Source organism: Pezoporus occidentalis, unplaced genomic scaffold (assembly GCF_034315485.1).
Source record: "Pezoporus occidentalis ecotype Australia unplaced genomic scaffold, CSIRO_AGI_Poc_V1 ctg887, whole genome shotgun sequence".
In the NCBI taxonomy this organism is placed as follows: domain Eukaryota; kingdom Metazoa; phylum Chordata; class Aves; order Psittaciformes; family Psittacidae; genus Pezoporus; species Pezoporus occidentalis.
Genome location: NW_026916250.1, coordinates 1 through 23,704, shown reverse-complemented (window position 1 = coordinate 23,704; position 23,704 = coordinate 1). Strand labels below are relative to the sequence as shown.

The window sequence follows — 23,704 nt, the reverse complement described above, 5'->3', positions numbered from 1 at the left end:
TGGGGTGAACGGGGCTCATGGGGTGAACGGGACCTATGGGGTGAACGGGGACCTATGGGGTGAACGGGACCCATGGGGTGAACGGGACCTATGGGGTGAACGGGGCTCATGGGGTGAACGGGACCTATGGGGTGAACGGGACCCATGGGGTGAACGGGACCCATGGGGTGAACGGGGACCTATGGGGTGAATGGGACCCATGGGGGGGGAAGGGGGGGGGGCAGCCCCACAATGGGAGCGAACTTGGGGGGGGGCAAACCCTTCCACTGCCTCAGTTTCCCTGCTAAATGGGGGGGGGGGCTCTGTTTCATTCCAATTTGCCCCCCCCCAAACCCCCTACTTGGTGTTGTCCCATGGGTTGAGATGGGGGGCAGCAGTTGTGGGTCCTGGGGGGGGGGGCAGATCGTTCCACAGTGGGGCCAAGGGGGGGGCACAGTGGGGCCTGTGCTGGGGTGGTGCAGTGGGGTAAAGGGGGCAGAGGGAAGTTTTGGGGTTCAGGGTAACATGGTGAGGTTGGGGGGTGAGGGTAGAATGGGGCTAACGTGGTGGAACTGGGGAGCAATTGGGGCCTTCAGGGCAGCACAGTGGGGCTGGGGGGGTGGTTTTGGGGTTCAGGGTAGCACGGTTGTGTTGGGGGGCAGGTTTAGGGGTGCAAGCAGCAAAGTGGGGCTGGGTGGGGTGTTTTGGGGGTTCAGGGTAGCACGGTTGGGTTGGGGGCAGGTTTAGGGGTGCAAGCAGCACAGTGGGGCTGGGAGGGTGATGTTGGGGTTCAGGGTAGCACAGTTGGGGGACAGATTTAGGGGTGAAAGCAGCACAGTGGGGCTGGGGGGGGTTTTGGGGCTCAGGGTAGCACGGTTGTGTTGGGGGGCAGGGTTAGGGGTGCAAGCAGCACAGTGGGGCTGGGGGGGGTTTTGGGGTTCAGGGTAACACGGTTGGGGGCAGGTTTTGGGGTGAAAGCAGCACAGTGGGGCTGGGGGGATGGTTTTGGGGTTCAGGGTGGCACGGTTGGGTTGGGGGGCAGGCTTAGGGGTGCAAGCAGCACAGTGGGGCTGGGGGGGTGATGTTGGGGCTCAGGGTAGCACGGTTGGGTTGGGGGGCAGGTTTAGGGGTGCAAGCAGCACAGTGGGGCTGGGGGGGGCATTTTGGGGTTCAGGGTAGCACGGTTGGGTTGGGGGGCAGGGTTAGGGGTGCAAGCAGCACAGTGGGGCTGTGGGGGTGGTTTTGGGGTTCAGGGTAGCACCGTTGGGTTGGGGGGCAGGTTTAGGGGTGAAAGCAGCACAATGGGGCTGGGGGGGTGATGTTGGGGTTCAGGGTGGCACGGTTGGATTGGGGGGCTGTTTTTTGGGGTGCAAGCAGCACAATGGGGCTGGGGGGGGTGGTTTTGGGGTTCAGGGTACCACGGTTGGGTTGGGGGCAGGTTTAGGGGTGCAAGCAGCACAGTGGGGCTGGGGGGGGCATTTGGGGGTTCAGGGTAGCACGGTTGGGTTGGGGGGCAGGTTTAGGGGTGCAAGCAGCACAGTGGGGCTGGGGGGGTGATGTTGGGGTTCAGGGTAGCACGGTTGGGTTGGGGGGCAGGTTTAGGGGTGAAAGCAGCACAGTGGGGCTGGGGGGGGCATTTGGGGGTTCAGGGTAGCACGGTTGGGTTGGGGGGCAGGTTTAGGGGTGAAAGCAGCACAATGGGGCTGGGGGGGTGATGTTGGGGTTCAGGGTGGCACGGCTGTTTTTTGGGGTGAAAGCAGCACAGTGGGGCTGGGGGGGTGGTTTTGGGGTTCAGGGTAGCACGGTTGGGTTGGGGGGCAGGTTTAGGGGTGAAAGCAGCACAGTGGGGCTGGGGGGGTGATGTCCTGTTGGGTTGGGGGGCAGGTTTAGGGGTGCAAGCAGCACAGTGGGGCTGGGAGGGAGATGTTGGGGCTCAGGGTAGCACGGTTGGATTGGGGGCTGATGTCCTGCGCTAAACGCTATGGGTGCGGAGCGGGGTGGGTCCCATCCCCAGCCCCATCCCCATCCCCATCCCCGTGCTGATGCGGATGCTGTGGGTCCGCATCCCGGCACGAAGGGACCCATGGGTCCGCGCGCAGCGGAGGCAGCACCCGCTCCTCTCCCCATAGCTCCCCATAGCTCCCTCCAGACCGCAGCTTCCCGTCACGGGGCCCGGGGTTTTGGGGGTCACCTCCATGCCCCATCCCTCGGCTCCGGGGGGCGGGCGCTGACCCCATCCCGGCCCCGCTCTCTGCCCGCAGGGCCCCGCGGTGCTGCTGGCGCTCGCCGTGGCCGTGGCCGCGGGGGACCCGGTGGGGCCGCGCAGTGACCGCGCCGTGGGCGCGCTGCTGGGGCTCCTGCTCTGCCTCGCCGTGGGGCTGGCGCTGGCCTGGCACCACCTCTGCCGCCTCTCGGCCGGGCGCTACCGCCCCAGCCCCATGGGCCGGAGGGCGCTGGAGGGGCTGCGGAGGCGCTGGCGGCGGCTGCGGCCGGCGGGGGATCCGGTGGAGGAGCCCGGGGGCGAGGATGGGGACGAGGAGGAGGAAGAGGCCGAAGCAGACGCGGGAGCCGGGGAGAGCCCCCCAAGTGTGGGGCAGGCGGAGGGGGGCAGCGCCGAGGCTCTGCTCAGGGAGCTCCATGCGTTCTCGGGGACGGCGGCGTGGGGGGACGCGCAGCCCCACGTCACTGCTCTGTGAGACCCCAACACCTGTGACACCCCAAAACACTGACACCCCAACACCCTGTGTCACCCCAATACCCTGTGTCACCCCAACACCCTGTGTCACCCAAAACACTGACACCCCAACACCCTGTGTCACCCAAATACCGTGTCACCTATCCCCTGTGACACCCCAACACCCTGTGTCACCCCAATACACTGACACCCCAACACCCTGTGTCACCTATCCCCTGTGACACCCCAACACCCTGTGTCACCCCACCACCTGTGTCACCCCAATACACTGACACCCCAATACCCTGTGTCACCTATCCCCTGTGACACCCCAACACCCTGTGTCACCCCAATACCCTGTGTCACCCCAATACCGTGTCACCTATCACCTGTGACACCCCAATACCCTGTGTCACCCCAATACACTGACACCCCAATACCGTGTCACCTATCCCCTGTGACACCCCAATACACTGATACCCCAAGATCCTGTGTCACCCCAATACCGTGTCACCTATCCCCTGTGACACCCCAACACCCTGTGACACCCCAATACACTGACACCCCAATACCCTGTGTCACCCCCATGCTCTGTGACACCCCAACACCTGTGACACCCCAAAACACTGACACCCCAACACCCTGTGACACCCAATACACTGATACCCCAATACTCTGTGTCACCCCCCATCCCCTGTGACACCCCAGCACCCTGTGACACCCCAACACCCTGTGACACCCCAATACCCTGTGACACCCCAGCACCCTGTGACACCCCAAAACATTGACACCCCAACACCCCGTGTCACCCCCTATCCCCTGTGACACCCCCATCCCCTGTGACACCCCCATCCCCTGTGACACCCCAATACCCCGTGTCACCCCCAATACCCTGTGACACCCCCCATCCCCTGTGACACCCCAAACCCCTATGAGACCCCCATGCCCTGTGACACCCTTTGCCCCCCCCCCCCCCCATGCCCTCGTGTGACCCCTCCTCCTTCCCGCCCCCCAGCGCAGCCTCCTGATTGGCTGCGCTGCCCCGGGCGCCATGAATGGAAGGGCGGCTCTGCCACCTTGAATGGGCGGGGCTCGGTGGGAAGTGGGTGGAGCTAAGGCTTAGGGGGCGTGGCCTATGGATGAACACCCGTTCAATGGGCAGGGCGGCTCCTAGGGAAAGGAGGCGTGGCTTCATAAATGGGCGGGGTTTAGCGCAGGGGGCGGAGCCTGCCCTCTGCCCTGGGGGGGGTATCGGCTCCCTTGCCCCCCCCACTTCTATCCCCCCCCCGCCCCCAAGCACAGGACCCCCACGGCCTCATCACATCCTTTAATCGCCCCACATCCCCCAGCCTGCCCCATAGGGACACTGGGACACCCCGGGGGGGGGGGGGGGGCCCCGACACCAGCGGGGGGGTCCCCCCCCCCCCCACCCCGCACCCCCAAACCCGGCCCTGCCTGGCGGGGGGGGGCAGCACAAGCAGCATCAGTGCCCCCCCCCCCCCACCTCATGTGGGGCACCGGGCCCCCCACCACCCCCCCCCCCCCCCTCCCACCCCTACCTGGGCACTCGGCCGCGCCCCCCCTTCTGCTTCTTGGTGCCCCCCGAGGGCTTGATGGGCAGTGGGGCCGTGCCCTCGGGGGGGGGGGGCAGGCTGGGCCCCAGCTCCATCGGCTCCCCCGATGCCCCCGGCTTGAAGGCGTCGAAGGGGGAGAACTTCACAGGGCTTGGGGGGGGGGACACACGAATAAGGGGGTGAATGGGGGGCACCTCAACCCACCCATAGGGGAAACAAGCCCCCCCCCCCCCCAATGGTACCTGACGGGGGTTCGGGGGCTGCTGTTGAGGCGCCGTGGGGAGCGCACCTTGGGCTGGAAGGAGAACCCCTCCTTGATGCTCTCCAGCACCGAGGGGGCCACGTAGGTGAAGCCCTGCAGGCAGTCGGGTGTCAGGGCTTGGGGACCCCCCCCCCCCAAGCCCCACAAGTGACCCCCATCCCACCCCCATACCAGGAAGGCCTGGTTGGCACTTTCACTGATGGCAGCATCATCAGGGCTGTCGACGGGCGTCTGGCGCGTGAAGCGGGTGTCGAACTGGCTCACGTCCTCCTCTGATTGCTATGGGGGGGACCCATGGGTGCTCCCATGGAGCCCCCCAGTGTGTGTCCTGCCCCCCAAACACCCCATCCCATGGCCATCCGTACCAGGCACGGTTTGAAGGGGGGGTCCAGCCTGCGGGCCAGCAGGTCATCCCAATTGATGTGGCGGAAGAAGGGCTGCTTCTGTGGGTATCCATGGGGGGGTCAGGTAGGAGGAAAACGGGGGGGGGGTGTCCCCCTTGAACCCATGCCCCTGTCTGTACCTGCACATCGGCCGCATCGCCAGGGCCCCCCCCAACCCGCTGGTTGGGGTTTCTCTTGAGGAACTGGAAGAGAAAAGGGGATGGAATGGGATATGGGGGGTGTTTTGGTGGGACCTACATAAGGGATGGAATGGGATATGGGGGGTGTTTTGGTAGGACCTACATAAGGGATGGAATGGGATATGGGGGGGTGTTTCGGTAGAACCTACATAAGGGATGGAATGGGATATGGGGGGGTGTTTTGGTGGGACCTACATAAGGGATGGAATGGGATATGGGGGGTGTTTTGGTGGGACCTACATAAGGGATGGAATGGGATATGGGGGGTGTTTTGGTGGGACCTACATAAGGGATGGAATGGGATATGGGGGGTGTTTTGGTGGGACCTACATAACCAAGTGGGGGGCGGTTTGGGGGGTACCTTCTTGAGGAGGTCCCGCGCATCGGGAGTCAGGTACGGCGGCAGCACCAGCTTGCCCTTGAGGATCTTATCTATGGTCTTCTTGCGGTTCTCAGCGGTGAAGGGCGGCTGCGAGAGGCCCCGGGCGGCGAGGAAGGCTCCGTTATCACCCCAATGGGGACCCCCCCTTTAACCTAACCCCCCCCCAAGACCCCAAAACCCCATGGAAAGGAAAGAGCAGGGCTGGGACTTGCCGATCCTGTGAGCATGTCGTACATCAAGGCGCCCAGGCTCCACCAGTCCACGGCCCGGTTGTGCCCGCTGCGCACCAGGATCTCGGGGGCCCTTAGGGAGGGGATAAAAGGGGGGGGGGGGGGGTTCCTGAGGTAGGATATGGGGTGTGGGACGGGACCTTCTCCCCCCATCCCTCCCCATTACATGTACTCAATGGTGCCGCAGAAGGTGTGGGTGACGGCCCCGTCGTGGATGGACTCCTTGCACAGCCCGAAGTCCGTCAGCTTGATGTGGCCTGCGGCAGACGGAGTTGTTGGGGGGGGACCACAGCATCACAGGGTGGGATGGGTTGGAGCCCATCATGGGGACACCCCCTCCAAACCAAGCCCCTTAAATCCCTTGGAGACCCCCCCTTACAGCCCCCAAGCCCACCTTGGCTGTTGAGCATGATGTTCTCCGGCTTGAGGTCGCGGTAGATGATGCCATGGGAGTGCAGGTGGCCCAGTGCCAGCGTGATCTCACTCAGGTAGAAACTGGTGCCAATGGAAGAGGGGGTCCGGGGGGGGGTGTCTGTGATTGATGCTACCGGTCCTACCCCCCCCCCCCTTTTCCCCTCCATCCCGTACCCCCCATCCCCATCCCTACCAAGCGGTGTCCTCCAGGAAGATCCCCTCACGCTCCAGCTGCATGAAGAGCTCTCCACCTTCATAAACACACCATGAGTGGGGCCCCCCCCGTGCCATAGCCCGTAATAGGACCCCCCCCCCCCAAAACTGCCCCCCAAGTTTACCACTGAGGCACTCCAGGATGAGGTAGAGCTTGCCGCCCGTCTGGAAGGCGTAGATGAGGTCCACGATGAAGGGATGCTTGACGGCCTCCAGGATGTTCCTCTCGGCCCTCGTGTGCGCCGTGTCCTTGGCGTTGCAGGCGATCTTGGCCTGGGGGGGACGCGGTGAGCGGGGGGCTCCCCGGGGGGGCCGGGGGGGCCGGGGCAGCTCTACCTTCTTCAGGACCTTCATGGCGAAGATCTTCCCCGTGTTGGTGCCCTGCACTTTGCGGACCTGGAATACCTGGAATGATGGGGAAGGGTTGAGTGGGGAGGGCCATTGGGACCACAGAATTTGGGGGGGGGGGGTGTCCTCCAGCCCCCTGTGACCCACACCTTGCCGTAGCCGCCCTTGCCCAGCACGCGGAGCAGCTCGAAGCAGTGGGGCCCGATGTGCTCGGGGCCGTTGTTGACGCTGCTCTCCGAGATCTCGATCTCCTCGTAGTGACCCACTGGTCTGGAGGGAGAAGGGATGGAGACCCTGCCTGTACCGCTGCCTGTACCCCTGCCTGCCCCATGGCCTGCCCCACTGCTCACCCCTGGCCTGAACCCTCACTTACTCCAGGCCGTTTCCCCGGGGCTCCAGCTCCATCTCCTGCGGGAGGGAACCCATGGTCAGTGGTGGGGAGAGGACCCATAGCAGGCAGCACCCACAGCAGGCAGGGGCCCCATTGCAGGCAGCACCCACAGCAGGCAGGGGACCCATTGCAGGCAGCACCCACAGCAGGCAGGGGACCCATTGCAGGCAGCACCCACAGCAAACATCACCCGTGGGAGGCAGCACCCTTGGTAGGCAGGGGACCCAAGGCAGGGTGCCCACAGCAGGCAGGCAGCACCCACGGCAGGCAGGGTGCCCATGACAGTGTGGTAGGCATGTAGGGCAGGCAGCACCCATGGTAGGCAGGGTGTCTGCAGCAGGATAGCAGGCAGGGGACCCCTTGCAGGCAGCACCCATGGCAGGCATGGGACCCAAAGCAGGCAGACAGCACCCATAGAAGGCAGGGTGGCAGTAAGCAGACAGGGGCCCCACGACAGGCAGGGTGCCTGCAGCAGGGTAGCAGACAGGGAGGTCCCATAGCACGTAGGGCAGACAGGGGCCCCATGGCGAGCAGGAGCCCCATGACGAGCAGGGGCCCCACAGCACGTAGGGCAGGCAGGGGACCTACGGCAGACGGGGGCACCAAGGGACATGGAGCACCAACGGCAGACAGGGCACCCATGGCAAGCAGGGCACCCACAGCAGGCAGCACCCACAGCAGGCAGCACCCACAGCAGGCAGGGCCCCCATGACACGCAGGCAGCACCCATGGCAGAACAGGGCGAGGTGCCCCACACCGGCCCATCCGGATGCTTTTGGGCTGAGCTGGGCCCTTCCCGGTAGGAACCTCCCCGTGCGCGGCCGCACCGGGGGGGCTCCGGACCGGGACCCCCGTGTCCCGTTCCCCTCCCGGTGTCCCCCCCCCCCGGGTCCCGGCACCGCTCACCCCGCTCCAGCCCCTATCGGCGCCCCCCTCCCCACCGGGTCCCTATCGCGATCGCCCCCGATCCCCTCCGGTGCCGGTGCCGGTGCCGGTGCCCCCCTCCCCGGTGTCCGCTCACGGCGCCCATCTCGGTCTCGTCGCCGTCGCTGCCCTCCTCGGTCTCCAGGTCGATATCGAACACCCCCGCCATGACGGCGCCGTTACCGGGACCCCGGCGGGACCCGCCCCGATGGCCCCGCCCCCTTCCCCGTAGCCCCGCCCCTCACTCCTCCCGTCGCCCCGCCCCTCCCGCTGCCCTATGGGGGGGGGGGGGGGCACAGACGGGGTCACCCAAGGACAACAACGGAGCCAGCGCCGCCGCTCACAGCCTTTAATGCGGCCTCCCGTGACGTCATCGGTGACGACAGATGGGGGGGGATCCCGGGAGGAGGAGGGGGAGGCATCCCCAAAACCCCCCCACGATGTTGCGTTGCTGTAGGGCAGCGGTGTCAGTGTGAGGCTGCGGAGCACGGGTTATTGTAGGGTCGCCAGTGGCGGTGTGGGGTCCGGGGCACTATGGGGGCTCTGCGGTGGTGTAGGGTCGCTGCTGTTATTGTAGGGTCTCAGGCTCTATAGGCACTGTGTGTTGTTGTAGGGTCGCTGCTGTTATTGTAGGGTTTCAGGCTCTATAGGCACTGTGTGTTGTAGGGTCGCTACTGTTATTGTAGGGTTTCAGGCTCTATAGGCACTGTGTGGTGTTGTAGGGTCGCTGCTGTTATTGTAGGGTCTCAGGCTCTATAGGCGCTGTGTGTTATTGTAGGGTCGCTGCTGTTATTGTAGGGTCTCAGGCTCTATAGGCGCTGTGTGTTGTTGTAGGGTCGCTGCTGTTATTGTAGGGTCTCAGGCTCTATAGGCACTGTGTGTTATTGTAGGGTCGCTGCTGTTATTGTAGGGGCTCAGGCTCTATAGGCGCTGTGTGTTATTGTAGGGTCTCAGGCTCTATAGGCGCTGTGTGTTGTAGGGTCGCTGCTGTTATTGTAGGGTCTCAGGCTCTATAGGCACTGTGTGTTGTAGGGTCGCTGCTGTTATTGTAGGGTCTCAGGCTCTATAGGCGCTGTGTGTTATTGTAGGGTCGCTGCTGTTATTGTAGGGTCTCAGGCTCTATAGGCGCTGTGTGTTATTGTAGGGTCGTTGCTGCTATTGTAGGGTCTCAGGCTCTATAGGCACTGTGTGTTATTGTAGGGTCGCTACTGTTATTGTAGGGTTTCAGGCTCTATAGGCGCTGTGTGTTGTTGTAGGGTCGCTACTGTTATTGTAGGGTCTCAGGCTCTATAGGCGCTGTGTGTTGTTGTAGGGTCGCTACTGTTATTGTAGGGTCTCAGGCTCTATAGGCGCTGTGTGTTGTTGTAGGGTCGCTACTGTTATTGTAGGGTCTCAGGCTCTATAGGCGCTGTGTGGTGGTGTAGGGTCGCTACTGTTATTGTAGGGTCTCAGGCTCTATAGGCACTGTGTGTTGTTGTGGGGTCGCTGCTGTTATTGTAGGGGCTCAGGCTCTATAGGCACTGTGTGTTGTTGTAGGGTCGCTGCTGTTATTGCAGGGTCTCAGGCTCTATAGGCGCTGTGTGTTGTTGTAGGGTCGCTGCTGTTATTGCAGGGTCTCAGGCTCTATAGGCGCTGTGTGTTGTTGTAGGGTCGCTGCTGTTATTGCAGGGTCTCAGGCTCTATAGGCGCTGTGTGTTGTAGGGTCGCTGCTGTTATTGCAGGGTCTCAGGCTCTATAGGCACTGTGTGTTGTAGGGTCGCTACTGTTATTGCAGGGTCTCAGGCTCTATAGGCGCTGTGTGGTGGTGTAGGGTCGCTGCTGTTATTGTAGGGTTTCAGGCTCTGTAGGCGCTGTGTGTTATTGTAGGGTTGCTATTGTTATTGTAGGGTTTCAGGCTCTATAGGCGCTGTGTGTTATTGTAGGGTCGCTACTGTTATTGTAGGGTTTCAGGCTCTATAGGCGCTGTGTGGTGTTGTAGGGTCGCTGCTGTTATTGTAGGGTCTCAGGCTCTATAGGCACTGTGTGTTGTTGTAGGGTCACTACTGTTATTGTAGGGTCTCAGGCTCTGTAGGCGCTGTGTGTTGTTGTAGGGTCGCTACTGTTATTGTAGGATCTGGGGCACTATAGGGATTATGTATTATTGTAGGGTCGCTACTGTTAATGTAGGGTCTTAGGCACTATAGGGATTGTGTGTTGTTGTAGGGTCGCTACTGTTAATGTAGGGTCTCAGGCACGCTATGGATTGTGTGTTGTTGTAGGATCTCAGGCACTATAGGAGCGGTGTGTTGTTGTAGGGTTGCTACTGTCACTGTAGGATCTCAGGCACTGTAAGGTTTGTGTATTATTGTAGGGTCTCTGGCACTATGGGGGCCGTGTGTTACTGTAGGGTCGCTACTGTTATTGTAGGGTCTCAAGCATTACAGGGGTTATGTGTTATTGTAGGTTGCTGGTGTTGTAGGGTCACTGGCACTATAGGGCTGTTTGTTATTGCAGAGTCTTAGGCACTATCGGGGCTGTATTACTGTAGGGTCACTATTGTTATTGTAGGGTCTCTGGTGCTACAAGGCTGTTTGTTATTGTAGAGTCTCAGGCACTGTAGGGGCTGTGTATTATTGTAGGGTCACTGCTGTTATTGTAGGGTTTAAGGCACACAGGGACTGCGTATTATTGTAAGGTCACTATTGCTATTGTAGGGTCTCAGGCACTACAGGAACTGTGTGTTATTATGGGGTCACTACTGTTATTGTAGGGTCTCAGGCACTACAGGAGCTGTGTGTTATTATGGGGTCACTACTGTTATTGTAGGGTCTCAGGCACTACAGGAACTGTGTGTTATTATGGGGTCACTACTGTTATTGTAGGGTCTCAGGCACTACAGGAACTGTGTGTTATTATGGGGTCACTACTGTTATTGTAGGGTCTCAGGCACTACAGGAACTGTGTGTTATTATGGGGTCACTACTGTTATTGTAGGGTCTCAGGCACTACAGGAGCTGTGTGTTATTATGGGGTCACTACTGTTATTGTAGGGTCTCAGGCACTACAGGAACTGTGTGTTATTATGGGGTCACTGCTGTTATTGTAGGGTCTCAGGCACTACAGGAACTGTGTGTTATTATGGGGTCACTGCTGTTATTGTAGGGTCTCAGGCACACAGGAACTGTGTGTTATTATGGGGTCACTACTGTTATTGTAGGGTCTCAGGCACTACAGGGGCTGTGTTATTGTTATTATAGGGTCGCTACTGTTGTTGTAGGGTCTCTGGCATTACAGGGACTGTGTGTATTGAGGACCACCTCAGTCTGGTACTGTGGGGTCTCTCCCATGATGGTTTGTTATTGTAGGGTCTCCCCCACACTGCTTTGTTGTTGTAGGGTCTTCCCACGCTGGTGTGTGTGCCCTGCCTGTCCCCTGGCACAGGAGGGACACCAGACCCCACAAGTATGGGGGCAGGGGCTGCTGGAACAGGGTTTGGAGGTGCCAGGGCAGGGAATTGGGATGAGGGGAGCCAGGGGATGGGATGCCAGGGCTTGCCATGGGACGAGGTGCCAGGGCAGGAGATTGGGGGTGTTGGGGAGCAGGGAACGGAGTACCAGGGCGTTGGGAGATACCGGAGGATGGGGTGCCAGGGTGGAGTGAGATGCTCCAGATGGGTCACCAAAGCAGGGAAAGAGGATGCCAAGGAAGGGGTTGCCAGGGGATGGGATGTCATGGGGTAGGGTGTCAGGGGACGGGTGCCAGAATGGAATCGGATGCCAGGGGATGAGTCACCGGGGCAGGGAACTTGGAGCCAGAGGAGCCAGGGGACGTGATGCCAGGGGTTAGGGTGCCAGAGGATGGGATGCCATGGGATAGGGTGCCAGGGGATGGGATGCCATGGGATAGGGTGCCAGGGGATGGGATGCCAGAGGACGGGATGCCAGGGGATGGGATGCCAGGGGATAGGGTGCCAGGGGACGGGATGCCAGGGGTTAGGGTGCCAGAGGATGGGATGCCAGAGGACAGGATGCCAGGGGATGGGATGCCAGGGGATAGGGTGCCAGAGGACGGGATGCCATGGGTTAGGGTGCCAGAGGATGGGATGCCATGGGATAGGGTGCCAGGGGATGGGATGCCATGGGATAGGGTGCCAGGGGACGGGATGCCAGGGGATAGGGTGCCAGAGGACGGGATGCCAGGGGATTCAGGGCATGCCAGGGGATGTCATGGGATGGGATATCATATGATGGGACGGCAGGGGATGGTGTTTCACGGTGCTGCGGGGCTGCTGGGGCAGCGCTGCTGCAGGAGGGGGCAGGAGGGCAGAGCCTGGGTGCCCGTCCCGTCCATCCCGTCCATCCCGCTCCGTCCCCGCCGCTATTTGAAGTGCGAGAGGAAATGCTCCACCGGGTACCGCGGGGAGTCGATGCCCAGCGCCTGGCAGAGCGTCAGCAGACGCGCACAAGCCTCGGCCCTCGTCTCGGCGGCGCACGCCACGCTCAGGCAGGGCTCCTCGTAGTCGCCGTCGGCCGCCGTCTCCTCGAAGAGCCGGTTGAGGCGGACGAGCCCCCGGCTCTGCAGCTCCCGCAGCGCCCGCAGCGCCCCGCCGGCCCCCAGCACGGCTCCGTGCTCCGAGCCCAAGCACATCACCCCGGCCAAATGCGTGCGGGGCGCGGGCCGGGCGGGCAGCACCGGCGGCAGCCCCAAGGCCACCAGCACGGCCGCCAGGAGCAGGTCGGCGCCGTAGACCTCCCGGATCCAGTCGCGGAGGTAGAACCCCCCCATGCGGGGGTTGATCTCCAGCAAGCGCGGCCCGGCCGGCCCCAGTTTGAGCTCCACGTTGAAGACGCCGTCGCGGAGCCCGCAGGCCAGGCAGCACTGCAGGGCTGCCCGCACCAGCTGCGCCTGCCGGTCGGGGGGCAGGCAGGACGGGAGGCAAGCGGCGGTCTCCAGGCAGGCGGGCAGACGCGTGGGGCCGTTGTCGGACACCCAAGCGCCCATCAAGCGCCCTTCGAAGAGCACCAGGTCCACGTCGTGCTCCGTGCCGGGCACGTACTCCATGAGCAGCATCGCGTTGCCCCAGCCCAAGCCGATGCCGGGGTGGTCGGAGTCCTCCCGCAGGTCTCGCCAGAGCCGGGCCGCGTGTTCGTGGCACTGCTCGGGGTTCTCCACCAGCTTCACCCCGACGCCGCCGGCTCCGAACTCCAGTTTGGCCACGGCCGGGAAGGGCACGGCCGCCGCCGCCCGCTCCACGTCCCCGTGGCTCTGCAGCCGGCAGCAGGGCACGGCGAAGGCGGCCGGGGCCGGGCGGCCGCGGCTGCAGCTCCGCAGGTGCTGCTGAGTGCGGCTCTTGTGCTTGGCCACACGGACGGCGGCGGCCGGGCTGCAGCGCAGCCCCAAGCGCTCGCACACCAGAGCCGCCAGCACCACGCAGTCATCCCAATAGGAGAGGCAGGCGTGGGGCTGGAGGCCCCGGGAGCGCAGCAGCTCCGCCACCCGCTCGGCGTGCTCCTCGTCCCGCCGGTGCTCCCGGCTGTCGTAGGGCAGGAAGCTCTCCACCAGCCCCGCCGCGAAGTGCTCCGGGTCCGACTCCACCAGGTGGATCTGCGGCCCCAAAGAGGCGTTGCCGTCGCCCATAGGGGGGCCCGGCCCCACATGGGCCCATGGGGGCCGGCGTTCGCTCTGAAGCCGCGCGCCCCACGGCATCCCGAGCTCAGCTCCATCCTCACCCTCAGCCCGTAGTGACGGGCTGCATCCCAGACGAAACTCTTGCTGACGCCGCCGGCGCCGATGAGCAGGATGTCCTTGCCCTCGACGAGGCGACGCTGCGCCCGGTGCAGCATGGCCTCGGCCAGCAGCCGCGCCGTGTCACCGTGGGGCTGCCCCACGGCGCGCCCCATAGCCTCGGCCAGCAGGCAGGTCTCCAGGCACCGCTGGCTGTTGGTGGACAGGGCCACCAGCTCCAAGGCGTCGTCCACGCACGCCAACAAGAAGTCCACGCCTGGGGGTGAGGATGGGGCTCAGCGATGCCACCGCCATCGCCATGGGGTGGCACCCCACGTGTCGCCCCCCACGCTCACCCATGATGTCGGTGTGGGCACGGGCGCCGCCGCGCTGCTCGGGGCTCAGCTCGGCCTCGACGGCCAGGACCGCGGCCATGGCGGCCTCGGCGGCCTCCCGCAGGCGCGTGGCCAGGGCCTGGCGCTGCTCGGGGGCTGCCACCCCCCAGTGCCGCAGGCTGGAGTCCAACCCCTGCGGCAGCGCCGCGCCGTGATGCACCGGGGCCTCCGCGTGCCCCACGGAGCACGACACCTGCGGGGACACCGCCGTGTGGGGCCGCAGCCCCGAGAGCGGGGGGGTATCCCAGAGGATGGGGGCACGCGGGGACAACGGGGCATGGGGATGTGAGCAGGGCATGGGGACATGGGATGTCACCCCATAGGCTGGGGGCACGTGGGGACAACAGGGCATGGGGATGTGAGCAGGGCATGGGGATGTGACCAGGGCGTGGGGACGTGAGCAGGGCATGGGGATGTGATCAGGGCATGGGGACATGGGATGTCACCCCATAGGCTGGGGATATGCAGGGGTAACAGGGCATGGGGACGTGATCAGGGCATGGGGACATGGATGGCCATCATAGATTGAGGATATGCAGGACAACAGGGTATGGAGACGTGAGCAAGGCATGGGGACATGGGATGTCACCCCATAGACTGGGGCTATGCAGGGGTAACAGGGCATGGGGACGTGACCAAGGTATGGGGACGTGACCAAGGCATGGGGACGTGAGCAAGGCATGGGGACATGGGATGTCACCCCATAGACTGGGGGTATGCAGGGGTAACAGGGCATGGGGACGTGACCAAGGTATGGGGACATGGGATGTCACCCCATAGACTGGGGCTATGCAGGGGTAACAGGGCATGGGGACGTGACCAGGGCATGGGGACGTGATCAGGGCATGGGGACGTGATCAGGGCATGGGGACATGGGATGTCACCCCATAGACTGGGGCTATGCAGGGGTAACAGGGCATGGGGATGTGACCAGGGCATGGGGACATGGGATGTCACCCCATAGACTGGGGGCACGTGGGGACAACAGGGCATGGGGACGTGACCAGGGCATGGGGACGTGAGCAGGGCATGGGGACATGGGATGTCACCCCATAGACTGGGGGCACGCGGGGACAACGGGGCATGGGGACGTGAGCAGGGCATGGGGACATGGGATGTCACCCCATAGACTGGGGCTATGCAGGGGTAACAGGGCATGGGGATGTGACCAGGGCATGGGGACGTGAGCAAGGCATGGGGACGTGACCAAGGCATGGGGACATGGATGGCCACCATAGCCTGGAGGTCCACCAACACATGGGGACATGGATGGCCACTACAATCTAGGGCCACTGAGGAGCATCAAGGCATGTGGATGGCCACCATGACCTGGGTTCACATAGGGCCACCAATGCTTGGGGACATGGATGAGCACCATAATCTATAGACATGGATGGCCACCAAACCTTGGGGACATGATCAAGGCATGGGGACAGGGATGGCCACCATGCCCTGGGGATACACCCGGCTACCAAGATATGGGGATGTGAATGGCCACCATCACCTATGGACATGCAGGGTCACCAAGACATGGGGACGGGGATGGCCACCATCATCTATGGACACTTAGGGTCACCAAGGCATGGGGATGGGGATGCCCACCATCACCTATGGACACTTAGGGTCACCAAGACATGGGGACGGGGATGGGCACCATCACCTATGGACACTTAGGGTCACCAAGATATGGGGATGGGCACCATCATCTATGGACACTTAGGGTCACCAAGGCATGGGGATGGGGATGGCCACCATCACCTATGGACACTTAGGGTCACCAAGACATGGGGATGGGGATGGCCACCATCACCTATGGACACTTAGGGTCACCAAGGCATGGGGATGGGGATGGCCACCATCATCTATGGACATGCAGGGTCACCAAGACATGGGGATGGGGATGGCCACCATCACCTATGGACACTTAGGGTCACCAAGGCATGGGGATGGCCACCATCACCTATGGACACTTAGGGTGTGTGGGACGGGGATGTGCCCCATAGCCGGGGGTCACCCAGGACCACCAGGGCACGCATCCATGTGCTCCCAGCCCCATCCCTGCAGGCTCAGCCCTCCCCACCCGCAGCGCCCGTACCTGGCAGAGCTGGGGCCGGTCCCCCCAGGACCTGCAGACCAGGGTGCAGATGCGCAGGGCCAGGGGCAGCCGTGGGGCTGGGCTGCCTGGGGGGCGAGGGGCAGGGCAGGCACTGCCGCACGGGGACGGGGGTCCCTGCCCGATCCCCCCCACACACACATCCCCATGGCTCCTGGCACTGCACTGGTGGCCCTGGGCAAACCCAGTGCCGGGCTCCAGTATGGGCGATGCCAGCCCCATGGGGCTGCGGGGTCAGAGGTGGTCACCCCAATACCCTGCCCTGCCATGGGGGTCTAGGGTGGAAGCCTTCCCCCCCTACCCCAGGGCACTATAGGGGTCCAAGGTGCCCGTACCCCAACCCCACACCACTCTGAGGGTCTGCTGGGGCCACGTTATCCCCCAAACCCAGGGCACTATAGGGGTCTAATGTGAACACTGCCCCCCCTCCATCACCCCAGGGCACCGTAGGGGTCCAATGTCACCATCATCCCCCCCTCCATCACCCTAGGGCACCATAGGGGTCCAATGTCACCATCATCCCCCCCCTCCATCACCCCAGGGCACCGTAGGGGTCCAATGTCACCATCATCCCCCCCTCCATCACCCTAGGGCACCATAGGGGTCCAATGTCACCATCATCCCCCCCCTCCATCCCAGGGCACCATAGGGGTCCAATGTCACCATCATCCCTCCCTCCATCACCCTAGGGCACCATAGGGGTCCAATGTCACCCTCATCCCCCCCTCCATCACCCTAGGGCACCATAGGGGTCCAATGTCACCATCATCCCCCCCTCCATCACCCCAGGGCACCATAGGGGTCCAATGTCACCCTCATCCCCCCCACCTCCATCACCCCAGGGCACCATAGGGGTCCAATGTCACCATCATCCCCCCCCCTTCACCCCAGGGCACCATAGGGGTCCAATGTCACCCTCATCCCCCCCTCCATCACCCCAGGGCACCATAGGGGTCCAGCGTCCCCATCTCCCCCCCCCCAGCCCCACACCTCTCTGGGGGTCCCTCTGTAGCCCCTTTCCCCCCTACCCCAGGGCACTATGGGGGGTCCAGACCCACACCACCATGGGGCCCCCCCCCCCCCCTCCCCGCCCTACCCCAGCACCCCAAGGTTGGGTCCCCCCAGGAGGGGATGGGCTTGGACCCAATGGGGGTGATGGGGACCCAATGGGGGGAAGGGGGACCCAAAGGTGGGGGAGGGGGACCCAAAGGTGGGGGAGGGGGACCCAAAGGGGGGGGATGGGGACCCAAAGGGGGGGATGGGGACCCAAAGGTGGGGATGGGGACCCAAAGGTGGGGGATGGGGACCCAAAGGGGGTGATGGGGACCAAAAGGGGGGGATGGGGACCCAAAGGGGGGGGATGGGGACCCAAAGGGGGGGGAGGGGGACCCAAAGGGGGGGGGGATGGGGACCCAAAGGGGGGGGATGGGGACCCAAAGGGGGGGGGGATGGGGACCCAAAGGGGGGGATGGGGACCCAAAGGTGGGGGATGGGGACCCAAAGGGGGGGGATGGGGACCCAAAGGGGGGGATGGGGACCCAAAGGGGGGGGAGGGGGACCCAAAGGGGGGGGGATGGGGACCCAAAGGGGGGGGGGATGGGGACCCAAAGGGGGGGATGGGGACCCAAAGGGGGGGGATGGGGACCCAAAGGGGGGGAGGGGGACCCAAAGGGGGGGGAGGGGGACCCAAAGGGGGGGATGGGGACCCAAAGGGGGGGATGGGGACCCAAAGGTGGGGGATGGGGGGGGTCCCCCGATCTCGGGGCTCTTACGTGGGGGGGCCGCGGGCACGCGCGCGGGGGGCACGAGCGCCTCCACGAGGACGCCGTCGTCGTCCCGCAGCGCCCGGAGCCGCGCTCCCACCGCCCCCGCCACCGCCGGCCCCGCCGCCTTCCCGTGCGTGCTGCGGGGGCCCGGCCCGCGCCAGCGCCACCCCGCGGGGCGCACCCACACCTGCGCGGAGGAGCCCACAGCGCCCCATAGCGCCCCATAGAGACCCATAGAGACCCACAGCACCCCATAGCACCCCATAGCAACACAGAGCACCCCATAGCACCCCATAGAGCCCCATAGAGCCCCATAGCACCCCATAGCGCCCATAGCGCCCCATAGAGCCCCATAGAGACCCATAGAGACCCATAGCAACACAGAGCACCCCATAGCAACACATGGAACCCCATAGCACCCATAGCGCCCCATAGCAACACAGAGCACCCCACAGCGCCCCATAGAGCCCCATAGCGCCCCATAGAGCCCCATAGAGCCCCATAGAGCCCCATAGAGCCCCATAGAGCCCCATAGAGCCCCATAGCAACACATGGAACCCCATAGCAACACAGAGCACCCCACAGCGCCCCATAGAGCCCCATAGCGCCCCATAGCACCCCATAGCACCCCATAGAGCCCCATAGAGCCCCATAGCAACACATGGAACCCCATAGCGCCCATAGCGCCCCATAGAACCCCATAGCAACACAGAGCACCCCATAGCAACACATGGAACCCCATAGCAACACAGAGCACCCCATAGAGCCCCATAGCACCCCATAGAGCCCCATAGCACCCCATAGAACCCCATAGCAACACAGAGCACCCCATAGAACCCCATAGCACCCCATAGAACCCCATAGCACCCCATAGAACCCCATAGAACCCCATAGCACCCCATAGAACCCCATAGAACCCCATAGCACCCATAGCGCCCCATAGCACCCATAGCGCCGTATAGCATCCTATAGCACCCATAGTGCCCCATAGAACCCCATAGCACCCATAACGCACCATAGCACCCATAGTGCCGTATAGCATCCTATAGTACCCATAGTGCCCCATAGAACCCCATAGCGCCCATAGCGCACCATAGCACCCATAGCGCCATATAGCATCCTATAGTACCCATAGTGCCCCATAGAACCCCATAGCGCCATATAGCATCCTATAGCACCCATAGTGCCCCATAGCACCCATAGCGCCGTATATCATCCTATAGCACCCATAGCGCCCCATAGGACCCATAGCGCCCCATAGCATCCTATAGCACCCCATAGCACCCCATAGGACCCATAGCGCCCCATAGGACCCATAGAGCCTCATAACATCCTATAGCACCCATAGCGCCCCATAGCACCCATTAGCGCCCCATAGCATCCTATAGCACCCCATAGCACTCATAGCACCCCACAGCACCCATAGCAGCCCATAGCATCCTATAGAACCCCACAGCATCCTATAGCACCCCACAGCACCCATAGCACCCACAGCGCCCCATAGAGCCCCATAGCGCCCCATAGCACCCATAGCACCCCTTAGGACCCCATAGCATCCTATAGCACCCCACTGCACCGGCATCACCCACGTGTGTCACCCCCCCCACTGTGCCACCGCCACCACCCCAAAGCCACCCAGCACATGGGGCCCCTGTCACCTGGGGTCCCCAGTGACACCCCACGGGTGTGTGACCCATGCGTGCCCCTGGATACCCCATGGGTGCCGCCATGCCCGAGCATGCCCATGACCCCCATGTCCCCCTTACACCCCACATATCCCTGCCCATGTCCCCCCGTACTCCATAGGTGTCCCCATGCCCATGTCCCTGCTGTGCCCTATGGGTGTCCCCATGACCCCCATGTCCCCCTTATACCCCACATGTCCCTGCCCATGTCCCCACTATGCCCCATGGGTGCCCCCGTTCCCCCTCATGCCCCCCATACCCCATGGGTGCCCCCATGCCCCTCATGTCCCTGCTGTGCCCTATGGGTGTCTCCATGGCCCCCACATATCCCCATGCCCCCCATGTCCCTGCTGTGCCCCATGGGTGCCCCCATGTACTCCATAGGTGTCCCCATGCCCCACCATGCCCATGCTCCCCCTGTCCCTGCTGTGCCTTATGGGTGTCCCCATGCCCATGTCCCTGCTGTGCCCTATGGGTGTCCCCATGCCCCCATGCCCATGTCCCCCCAATGCCCATGCCCCCCCATGTCCCTGCTGTGCCCTATGGGTGTCCCCATGCCCCAGCCGTGCCCCATGGGTGCCCCCATGCCCATGTCCACCCCATGCCCCCCATACCCCCCATGTCCCTGCTGTGCCCTATGGATGTCCCCATGCCCCCCATGCCCCCTATACCCCAGCCGTGCCCCATGTGCCCCCCCATGTCCCCTGTGCCATGCCCCCCCCCCATGCCCCCTATACCCCAGCCGTGCCCCATGGGTGTCCCCATGCCCATGTGACCCCATGCCCCCCATGCCCCCCATGTACCCTGTTCATGCCGTGTCCCTGCTGTGCCCTATGGGTGTCCCCATGTCCCCCCCCATGGGTGTCCCCATGTGTCCCTGCTGTGCCCCATGTGTCCCCATGCCCCCCATGTCCCTGCTGTGCCCTATGGGTGTCCCCATGCCCCCCATGTCCCTGCTGTGCCCTATGGGTGTCCCCATGCCTATGTTCCCCCCATGCCCCCCATACCCCCCATGTCCCTGCTGTGCCCTATGGGTGTCCGCATGCCCCCCATGCCCCCTATACCCCAGCCGTGCCCCATGGGTGTCCCCATGCCCCCCCATGTCCCTGCTGTGCCCTATGGGTGTCCCCATGCCCCCCATGCCCCCTATACCCCAGCCGTGCCCCATGGGTGTCCCCATGCCCATGTCCACCCCATGCCCCCCATGCCCCCCATGTCCCTGCTGTGCCCCATGGGTGTCCCCATGCCCCCCATGTCCCTGCTGTGCCCCATGGGTGTCCCCATGCCCCCCATGTCCCTGCTGTGCCCTATGGGTGTCCCCATGCCCCCTATACCCCATTCGTGCCCCATGGATGCCCCCAGCTGCCCATGTCCCGTCCCCGTCCCCCCCCCACGCCTGCCCCCTCTCACCTCCCGGTACCGCTCCATGTCCGCCCCGTCCAGGAACGCCCTCAGCTCCTCCCGCACCGTTCTCTCCCTCTCCTCGGGGCCTCCCCGGACCCGCACCAGCCTCACCCTGGTTCCCCGCATCCCTTCGGGGAGCTCCGCTCCGGGGGCCGCGGCCCCGACGAACGCCACGCAGGGGGGCACGGCCAGGCCCGCCCGCTCCGCCAGCACCCAGCGGCCCAGCACCGGGTCCTCGAGGCGGCGGCAGAGCGGCTCCGTGCCCGCCGTGGGGCAGTCGAGGTCCCGGGTGAGCTCCGGTACCCAGCGCCGCTCCGCGCCCCATCGCCCGTAGGCTCCCAGCACGTAATGGGCTCGTCGGGGGGGAGAGAAGGACTCGAGGGCGCTGCGGCCCCCGGCGCCGAAGGAGACCCCGCGGGTGAGCAGCAGGGAGAAGGAGCCCGGGGAGGAGGAGGAAGGCACCCGGGTGGCCCAGGAGGGAGAGAGGCAGAGAACCATGGAGCCTGCGGGGAGAGGGGGAGATGGGGAACGTACCGAGGGATTGGGGGGGAGTGAGGGGGTCAATGGGGATGGAGATGGGGGGTACCCAGCACCATGGGATGGGATTTAATGGGGCCAATGGGGGGTGATGCGGTCAATGGGGATGGAGATGGGGGGAATGGGGGTACCCAGCACCGTGGAGACTGCGGGGAGAGGGGGAGATGGGAGCCGTACCCAGGGCTTGGGGGGGGAGTGAGGGGGTCAATGGGGATGGAGATGGGGGGGAATGGGGGTACCCAGAACCATGGGATGGGATTTAACGGGGGCAATGGGGGGTGATGGGGTCAATGGGGATGGAGATGGGGAGGGAATGGGGGGTAAAGGGGGGTACCCAGCCAATGTAAGGAGGATAAGGGAGATGATGCTGTGGGGTTTGGCACTGATACTGGGGTGTAATAGGGTCAACGGGGATGGAGATGGGGGAGAATTGGGGGTACCCAGCACCATGGAGCCTGCGGGGAGAGGGGGAGGTGGGGCCCATACCCAGGGCTTGGGGGGGGAGTGAGGGGGTCAATGGGGATGGAGATGGGGGGTAAAAGGGGGGTACCCAGATGCATGGGATGGGATTTAACGGGGGCACTGGGGGGTGATGGGGTCAATGGAGATGGAGATGGGGGGAATGGGGGGGTAAAGGGGGCACACACACAGGTAAGGAGGATAAGGGGGGTGATGCTGTGGGTGCCCCCCAGCACGATGGGGTGGGGTTTGGCACTGATACTGGGGTGTAATGGGGTCAATGGGGATGGAGATGGGGGGAATGGGGGGTACCCAGCACCATGGAGCCTGCGGGGAGAGGGGGAGGTGGGAGCCGTACCGAGGGCTTGGGGGGGAGTGAGGGGGTCAATGGGGATGGAGATGGGGGGGAATGGGGGTACCCAGCACCATGGATGGGATTTAATGGGGCCAATGGGGGGTGATGCGGTCAATGGGGATGGAGATGGGGGGAATGGGGGATAAAGGGGGGTACCCAGCAGCATGGGATGGGATTTAATGGGGGCAATGGGGGGTGATGGGGTCAATGGGGATGGCGATGGGGGGGAATGGGGGTGACCCAGCACCATGGGATGGGATTTAACGGGGCACTGGGGGGTGATGGGGTCAATGGGGATGGAGATGGGGGGGAATGGGGGGTACCCAGCAGCATGGGATGGGATTTAATGGGGGCAATGGGGGGTGATGGGTTTAATGGGGATGGAGATGGGGGGGAATGGGGGGTACCCAGCAGCATGGGATGGGATTTAATGGGGGCAATGGGGGGTGATGGGGTCAATGGGGATGGAGATGGGGGGGAATGGGGGTACCCAGCACCGTGGAGCCTGCGGGGAGAGGGGGAGGTGGGGACCGTACCCAGGGCTTGGGGGGGAGTGAGGGGGTCAATGGGGATGGAGATGGGAGGAATGGGGGGTACCCAGAACCATGGAGCCTGCGGGGAGAGGGGGAGATGGGGAACGTACCGAGGGCTTGGGGGGAGTGAGGGGGTCAATGGGGATGGAGATGGGGGGAATGGGAGGTACCCAGCACCATGGGATGGGATTTAATGGGGGCAATGGGGGGTGATGGGGTCAATGGGGATGGAGATGGGGGGGAATGGGGGGTACCCAGCACCATGGAGCCTGCGGGGACCGGGGGGAGATGGGACCGGTACCGAGAGCTTGGGGGGGGAGTGAGGGGGTCAATGGGGATGGAGATGGGGGGGAATGGGGGGTACCCAGCAGCATGGGATTGGATTTAATGGGGGCACTGGGGTGTGATGGGGTCAATGGAGATGGAGATGGGGGGAATGGGGGGGTAAAGGGGGCACACACACAGGTAAGGAGGATAAGGGGGGTGATGCTGTGGGTGCCCCCCAGCACGATGGGGTGGGGTTTGGCACCGATACTGGGGTGTAATGGGGTCAACGGGGATGGAGATGGGGGGGAATTGGGGGTACCCAGCACCATGGGATGGGATTTAACGGGGGCACTGGGGTGTGATGGGGTCAATGGGGATGGAGATGGGGGGGGAATGGGGGGTAAAGGGGGGTACCCAGCACCATGGGATGGGATTTAACGGGGGCACTGGGGTGTGATGGGGTCAATGGGGATGGAGATGGGGGGGGGGGGGTACCCAGCAGCATGGGATGGG

General features: G+C 63.7%; 3 protein-coding genes across 5 annotated transcripts; 1 reads left to right on the top strand and 2 right to left on the bottom strand.

Moving 5' to 3' along the window:
• Positions 1-2,240: 2,240 nt before the first annotated feature.
• On the top strand, positions 2,241-2,716 carry PTPRCAP (protein tyrosine phosphatase receptor type C associated protein; the record flags this gene model as incomplete). The annotated part of the gene is made up of 1 exon (XM_062604828.1): positions 2,241-2,716. A coding segment is annotated over one exon (435 nt), but the record flags the coding sequence as incomplete, so codon positions are not given.
• A 1,491-nt stretch (positions 2,717-4,207) lies between these two features.
• On the bottom strand, positions 4,208-8,200 carry RPS6KB2 (ribosomal protein S6 kinase B2). 3 transcript variants are annotated; one of them, XM_062604826.1, is made up of 15 exons: positions 8,072-8,199; positions 7,033-7,067; positions 6,809-6,929; positions 6,648-6,716; positions 6,437-6,584; positions 6,292-6,349; positions 6,079-6,179; positions 5,851-5,941; positions 5,667-5,757; positions 5,434-5,541; positions 5,013-5,075; positions 4,855-4,932; positions 4,661-4,768; positions 4,470-4,582; positions 4,208-4,377 (listed from the first exon to the last, which is right to left on the bottom strand). In XM_062604826.1, exons 1-15 carry the CDS (start codon positions 8,141-8,143, stop codon positions 4,209-4,211), a joined length of 1,425 nt encoding a protein of 474 aa, XP_062460810.1. In that variant the 5' UTR covers positions 8,144-8,199; the 3' UTR covers position 4,208. The 3 variants fall into 3 exon arrangements, with proteins under 3 accessions (XP_062460810.1, XP_062460808.1, XP_062460809.1); XM_062604824.1 differs by having other exon boundaries at positions 6,292-6,584; positions 8,072-8,200; XM_062604825.1 differs by lacking the exon at positions 8,072-8,199 and having other exon boundaries at positions 7,033-7,336.
• A 4,096-nt stretch (positions 8,201-12,296) lies between these two features.
• CARNS1 (carnosine synthase 1) lies at positions 12,297-21,538 on the bottom strand. The gene is made up of 6 exons (XM_062604827.1): positions 21,047-21,538; positions 17,958-18,138; positions 16,168-16,253; positions 14,034-14,265; positions 13,683-13,954; positions 12,297-13,557 (listed from the first exon to the last, which is right to left on the bottom strand). The coding sequence occupies exons 1-6, from the start codon at positions 21,536-21,538 to the stop codon at positions 12,331-12,333; spliced, it is 2,490 nt and encodes an 829-aa protein (XP_062460811.1). The 3' UTR covers positions 12,297-12,330.
• Positions 21,539-23,704: the final 2,166 nt, after the last annotated feature.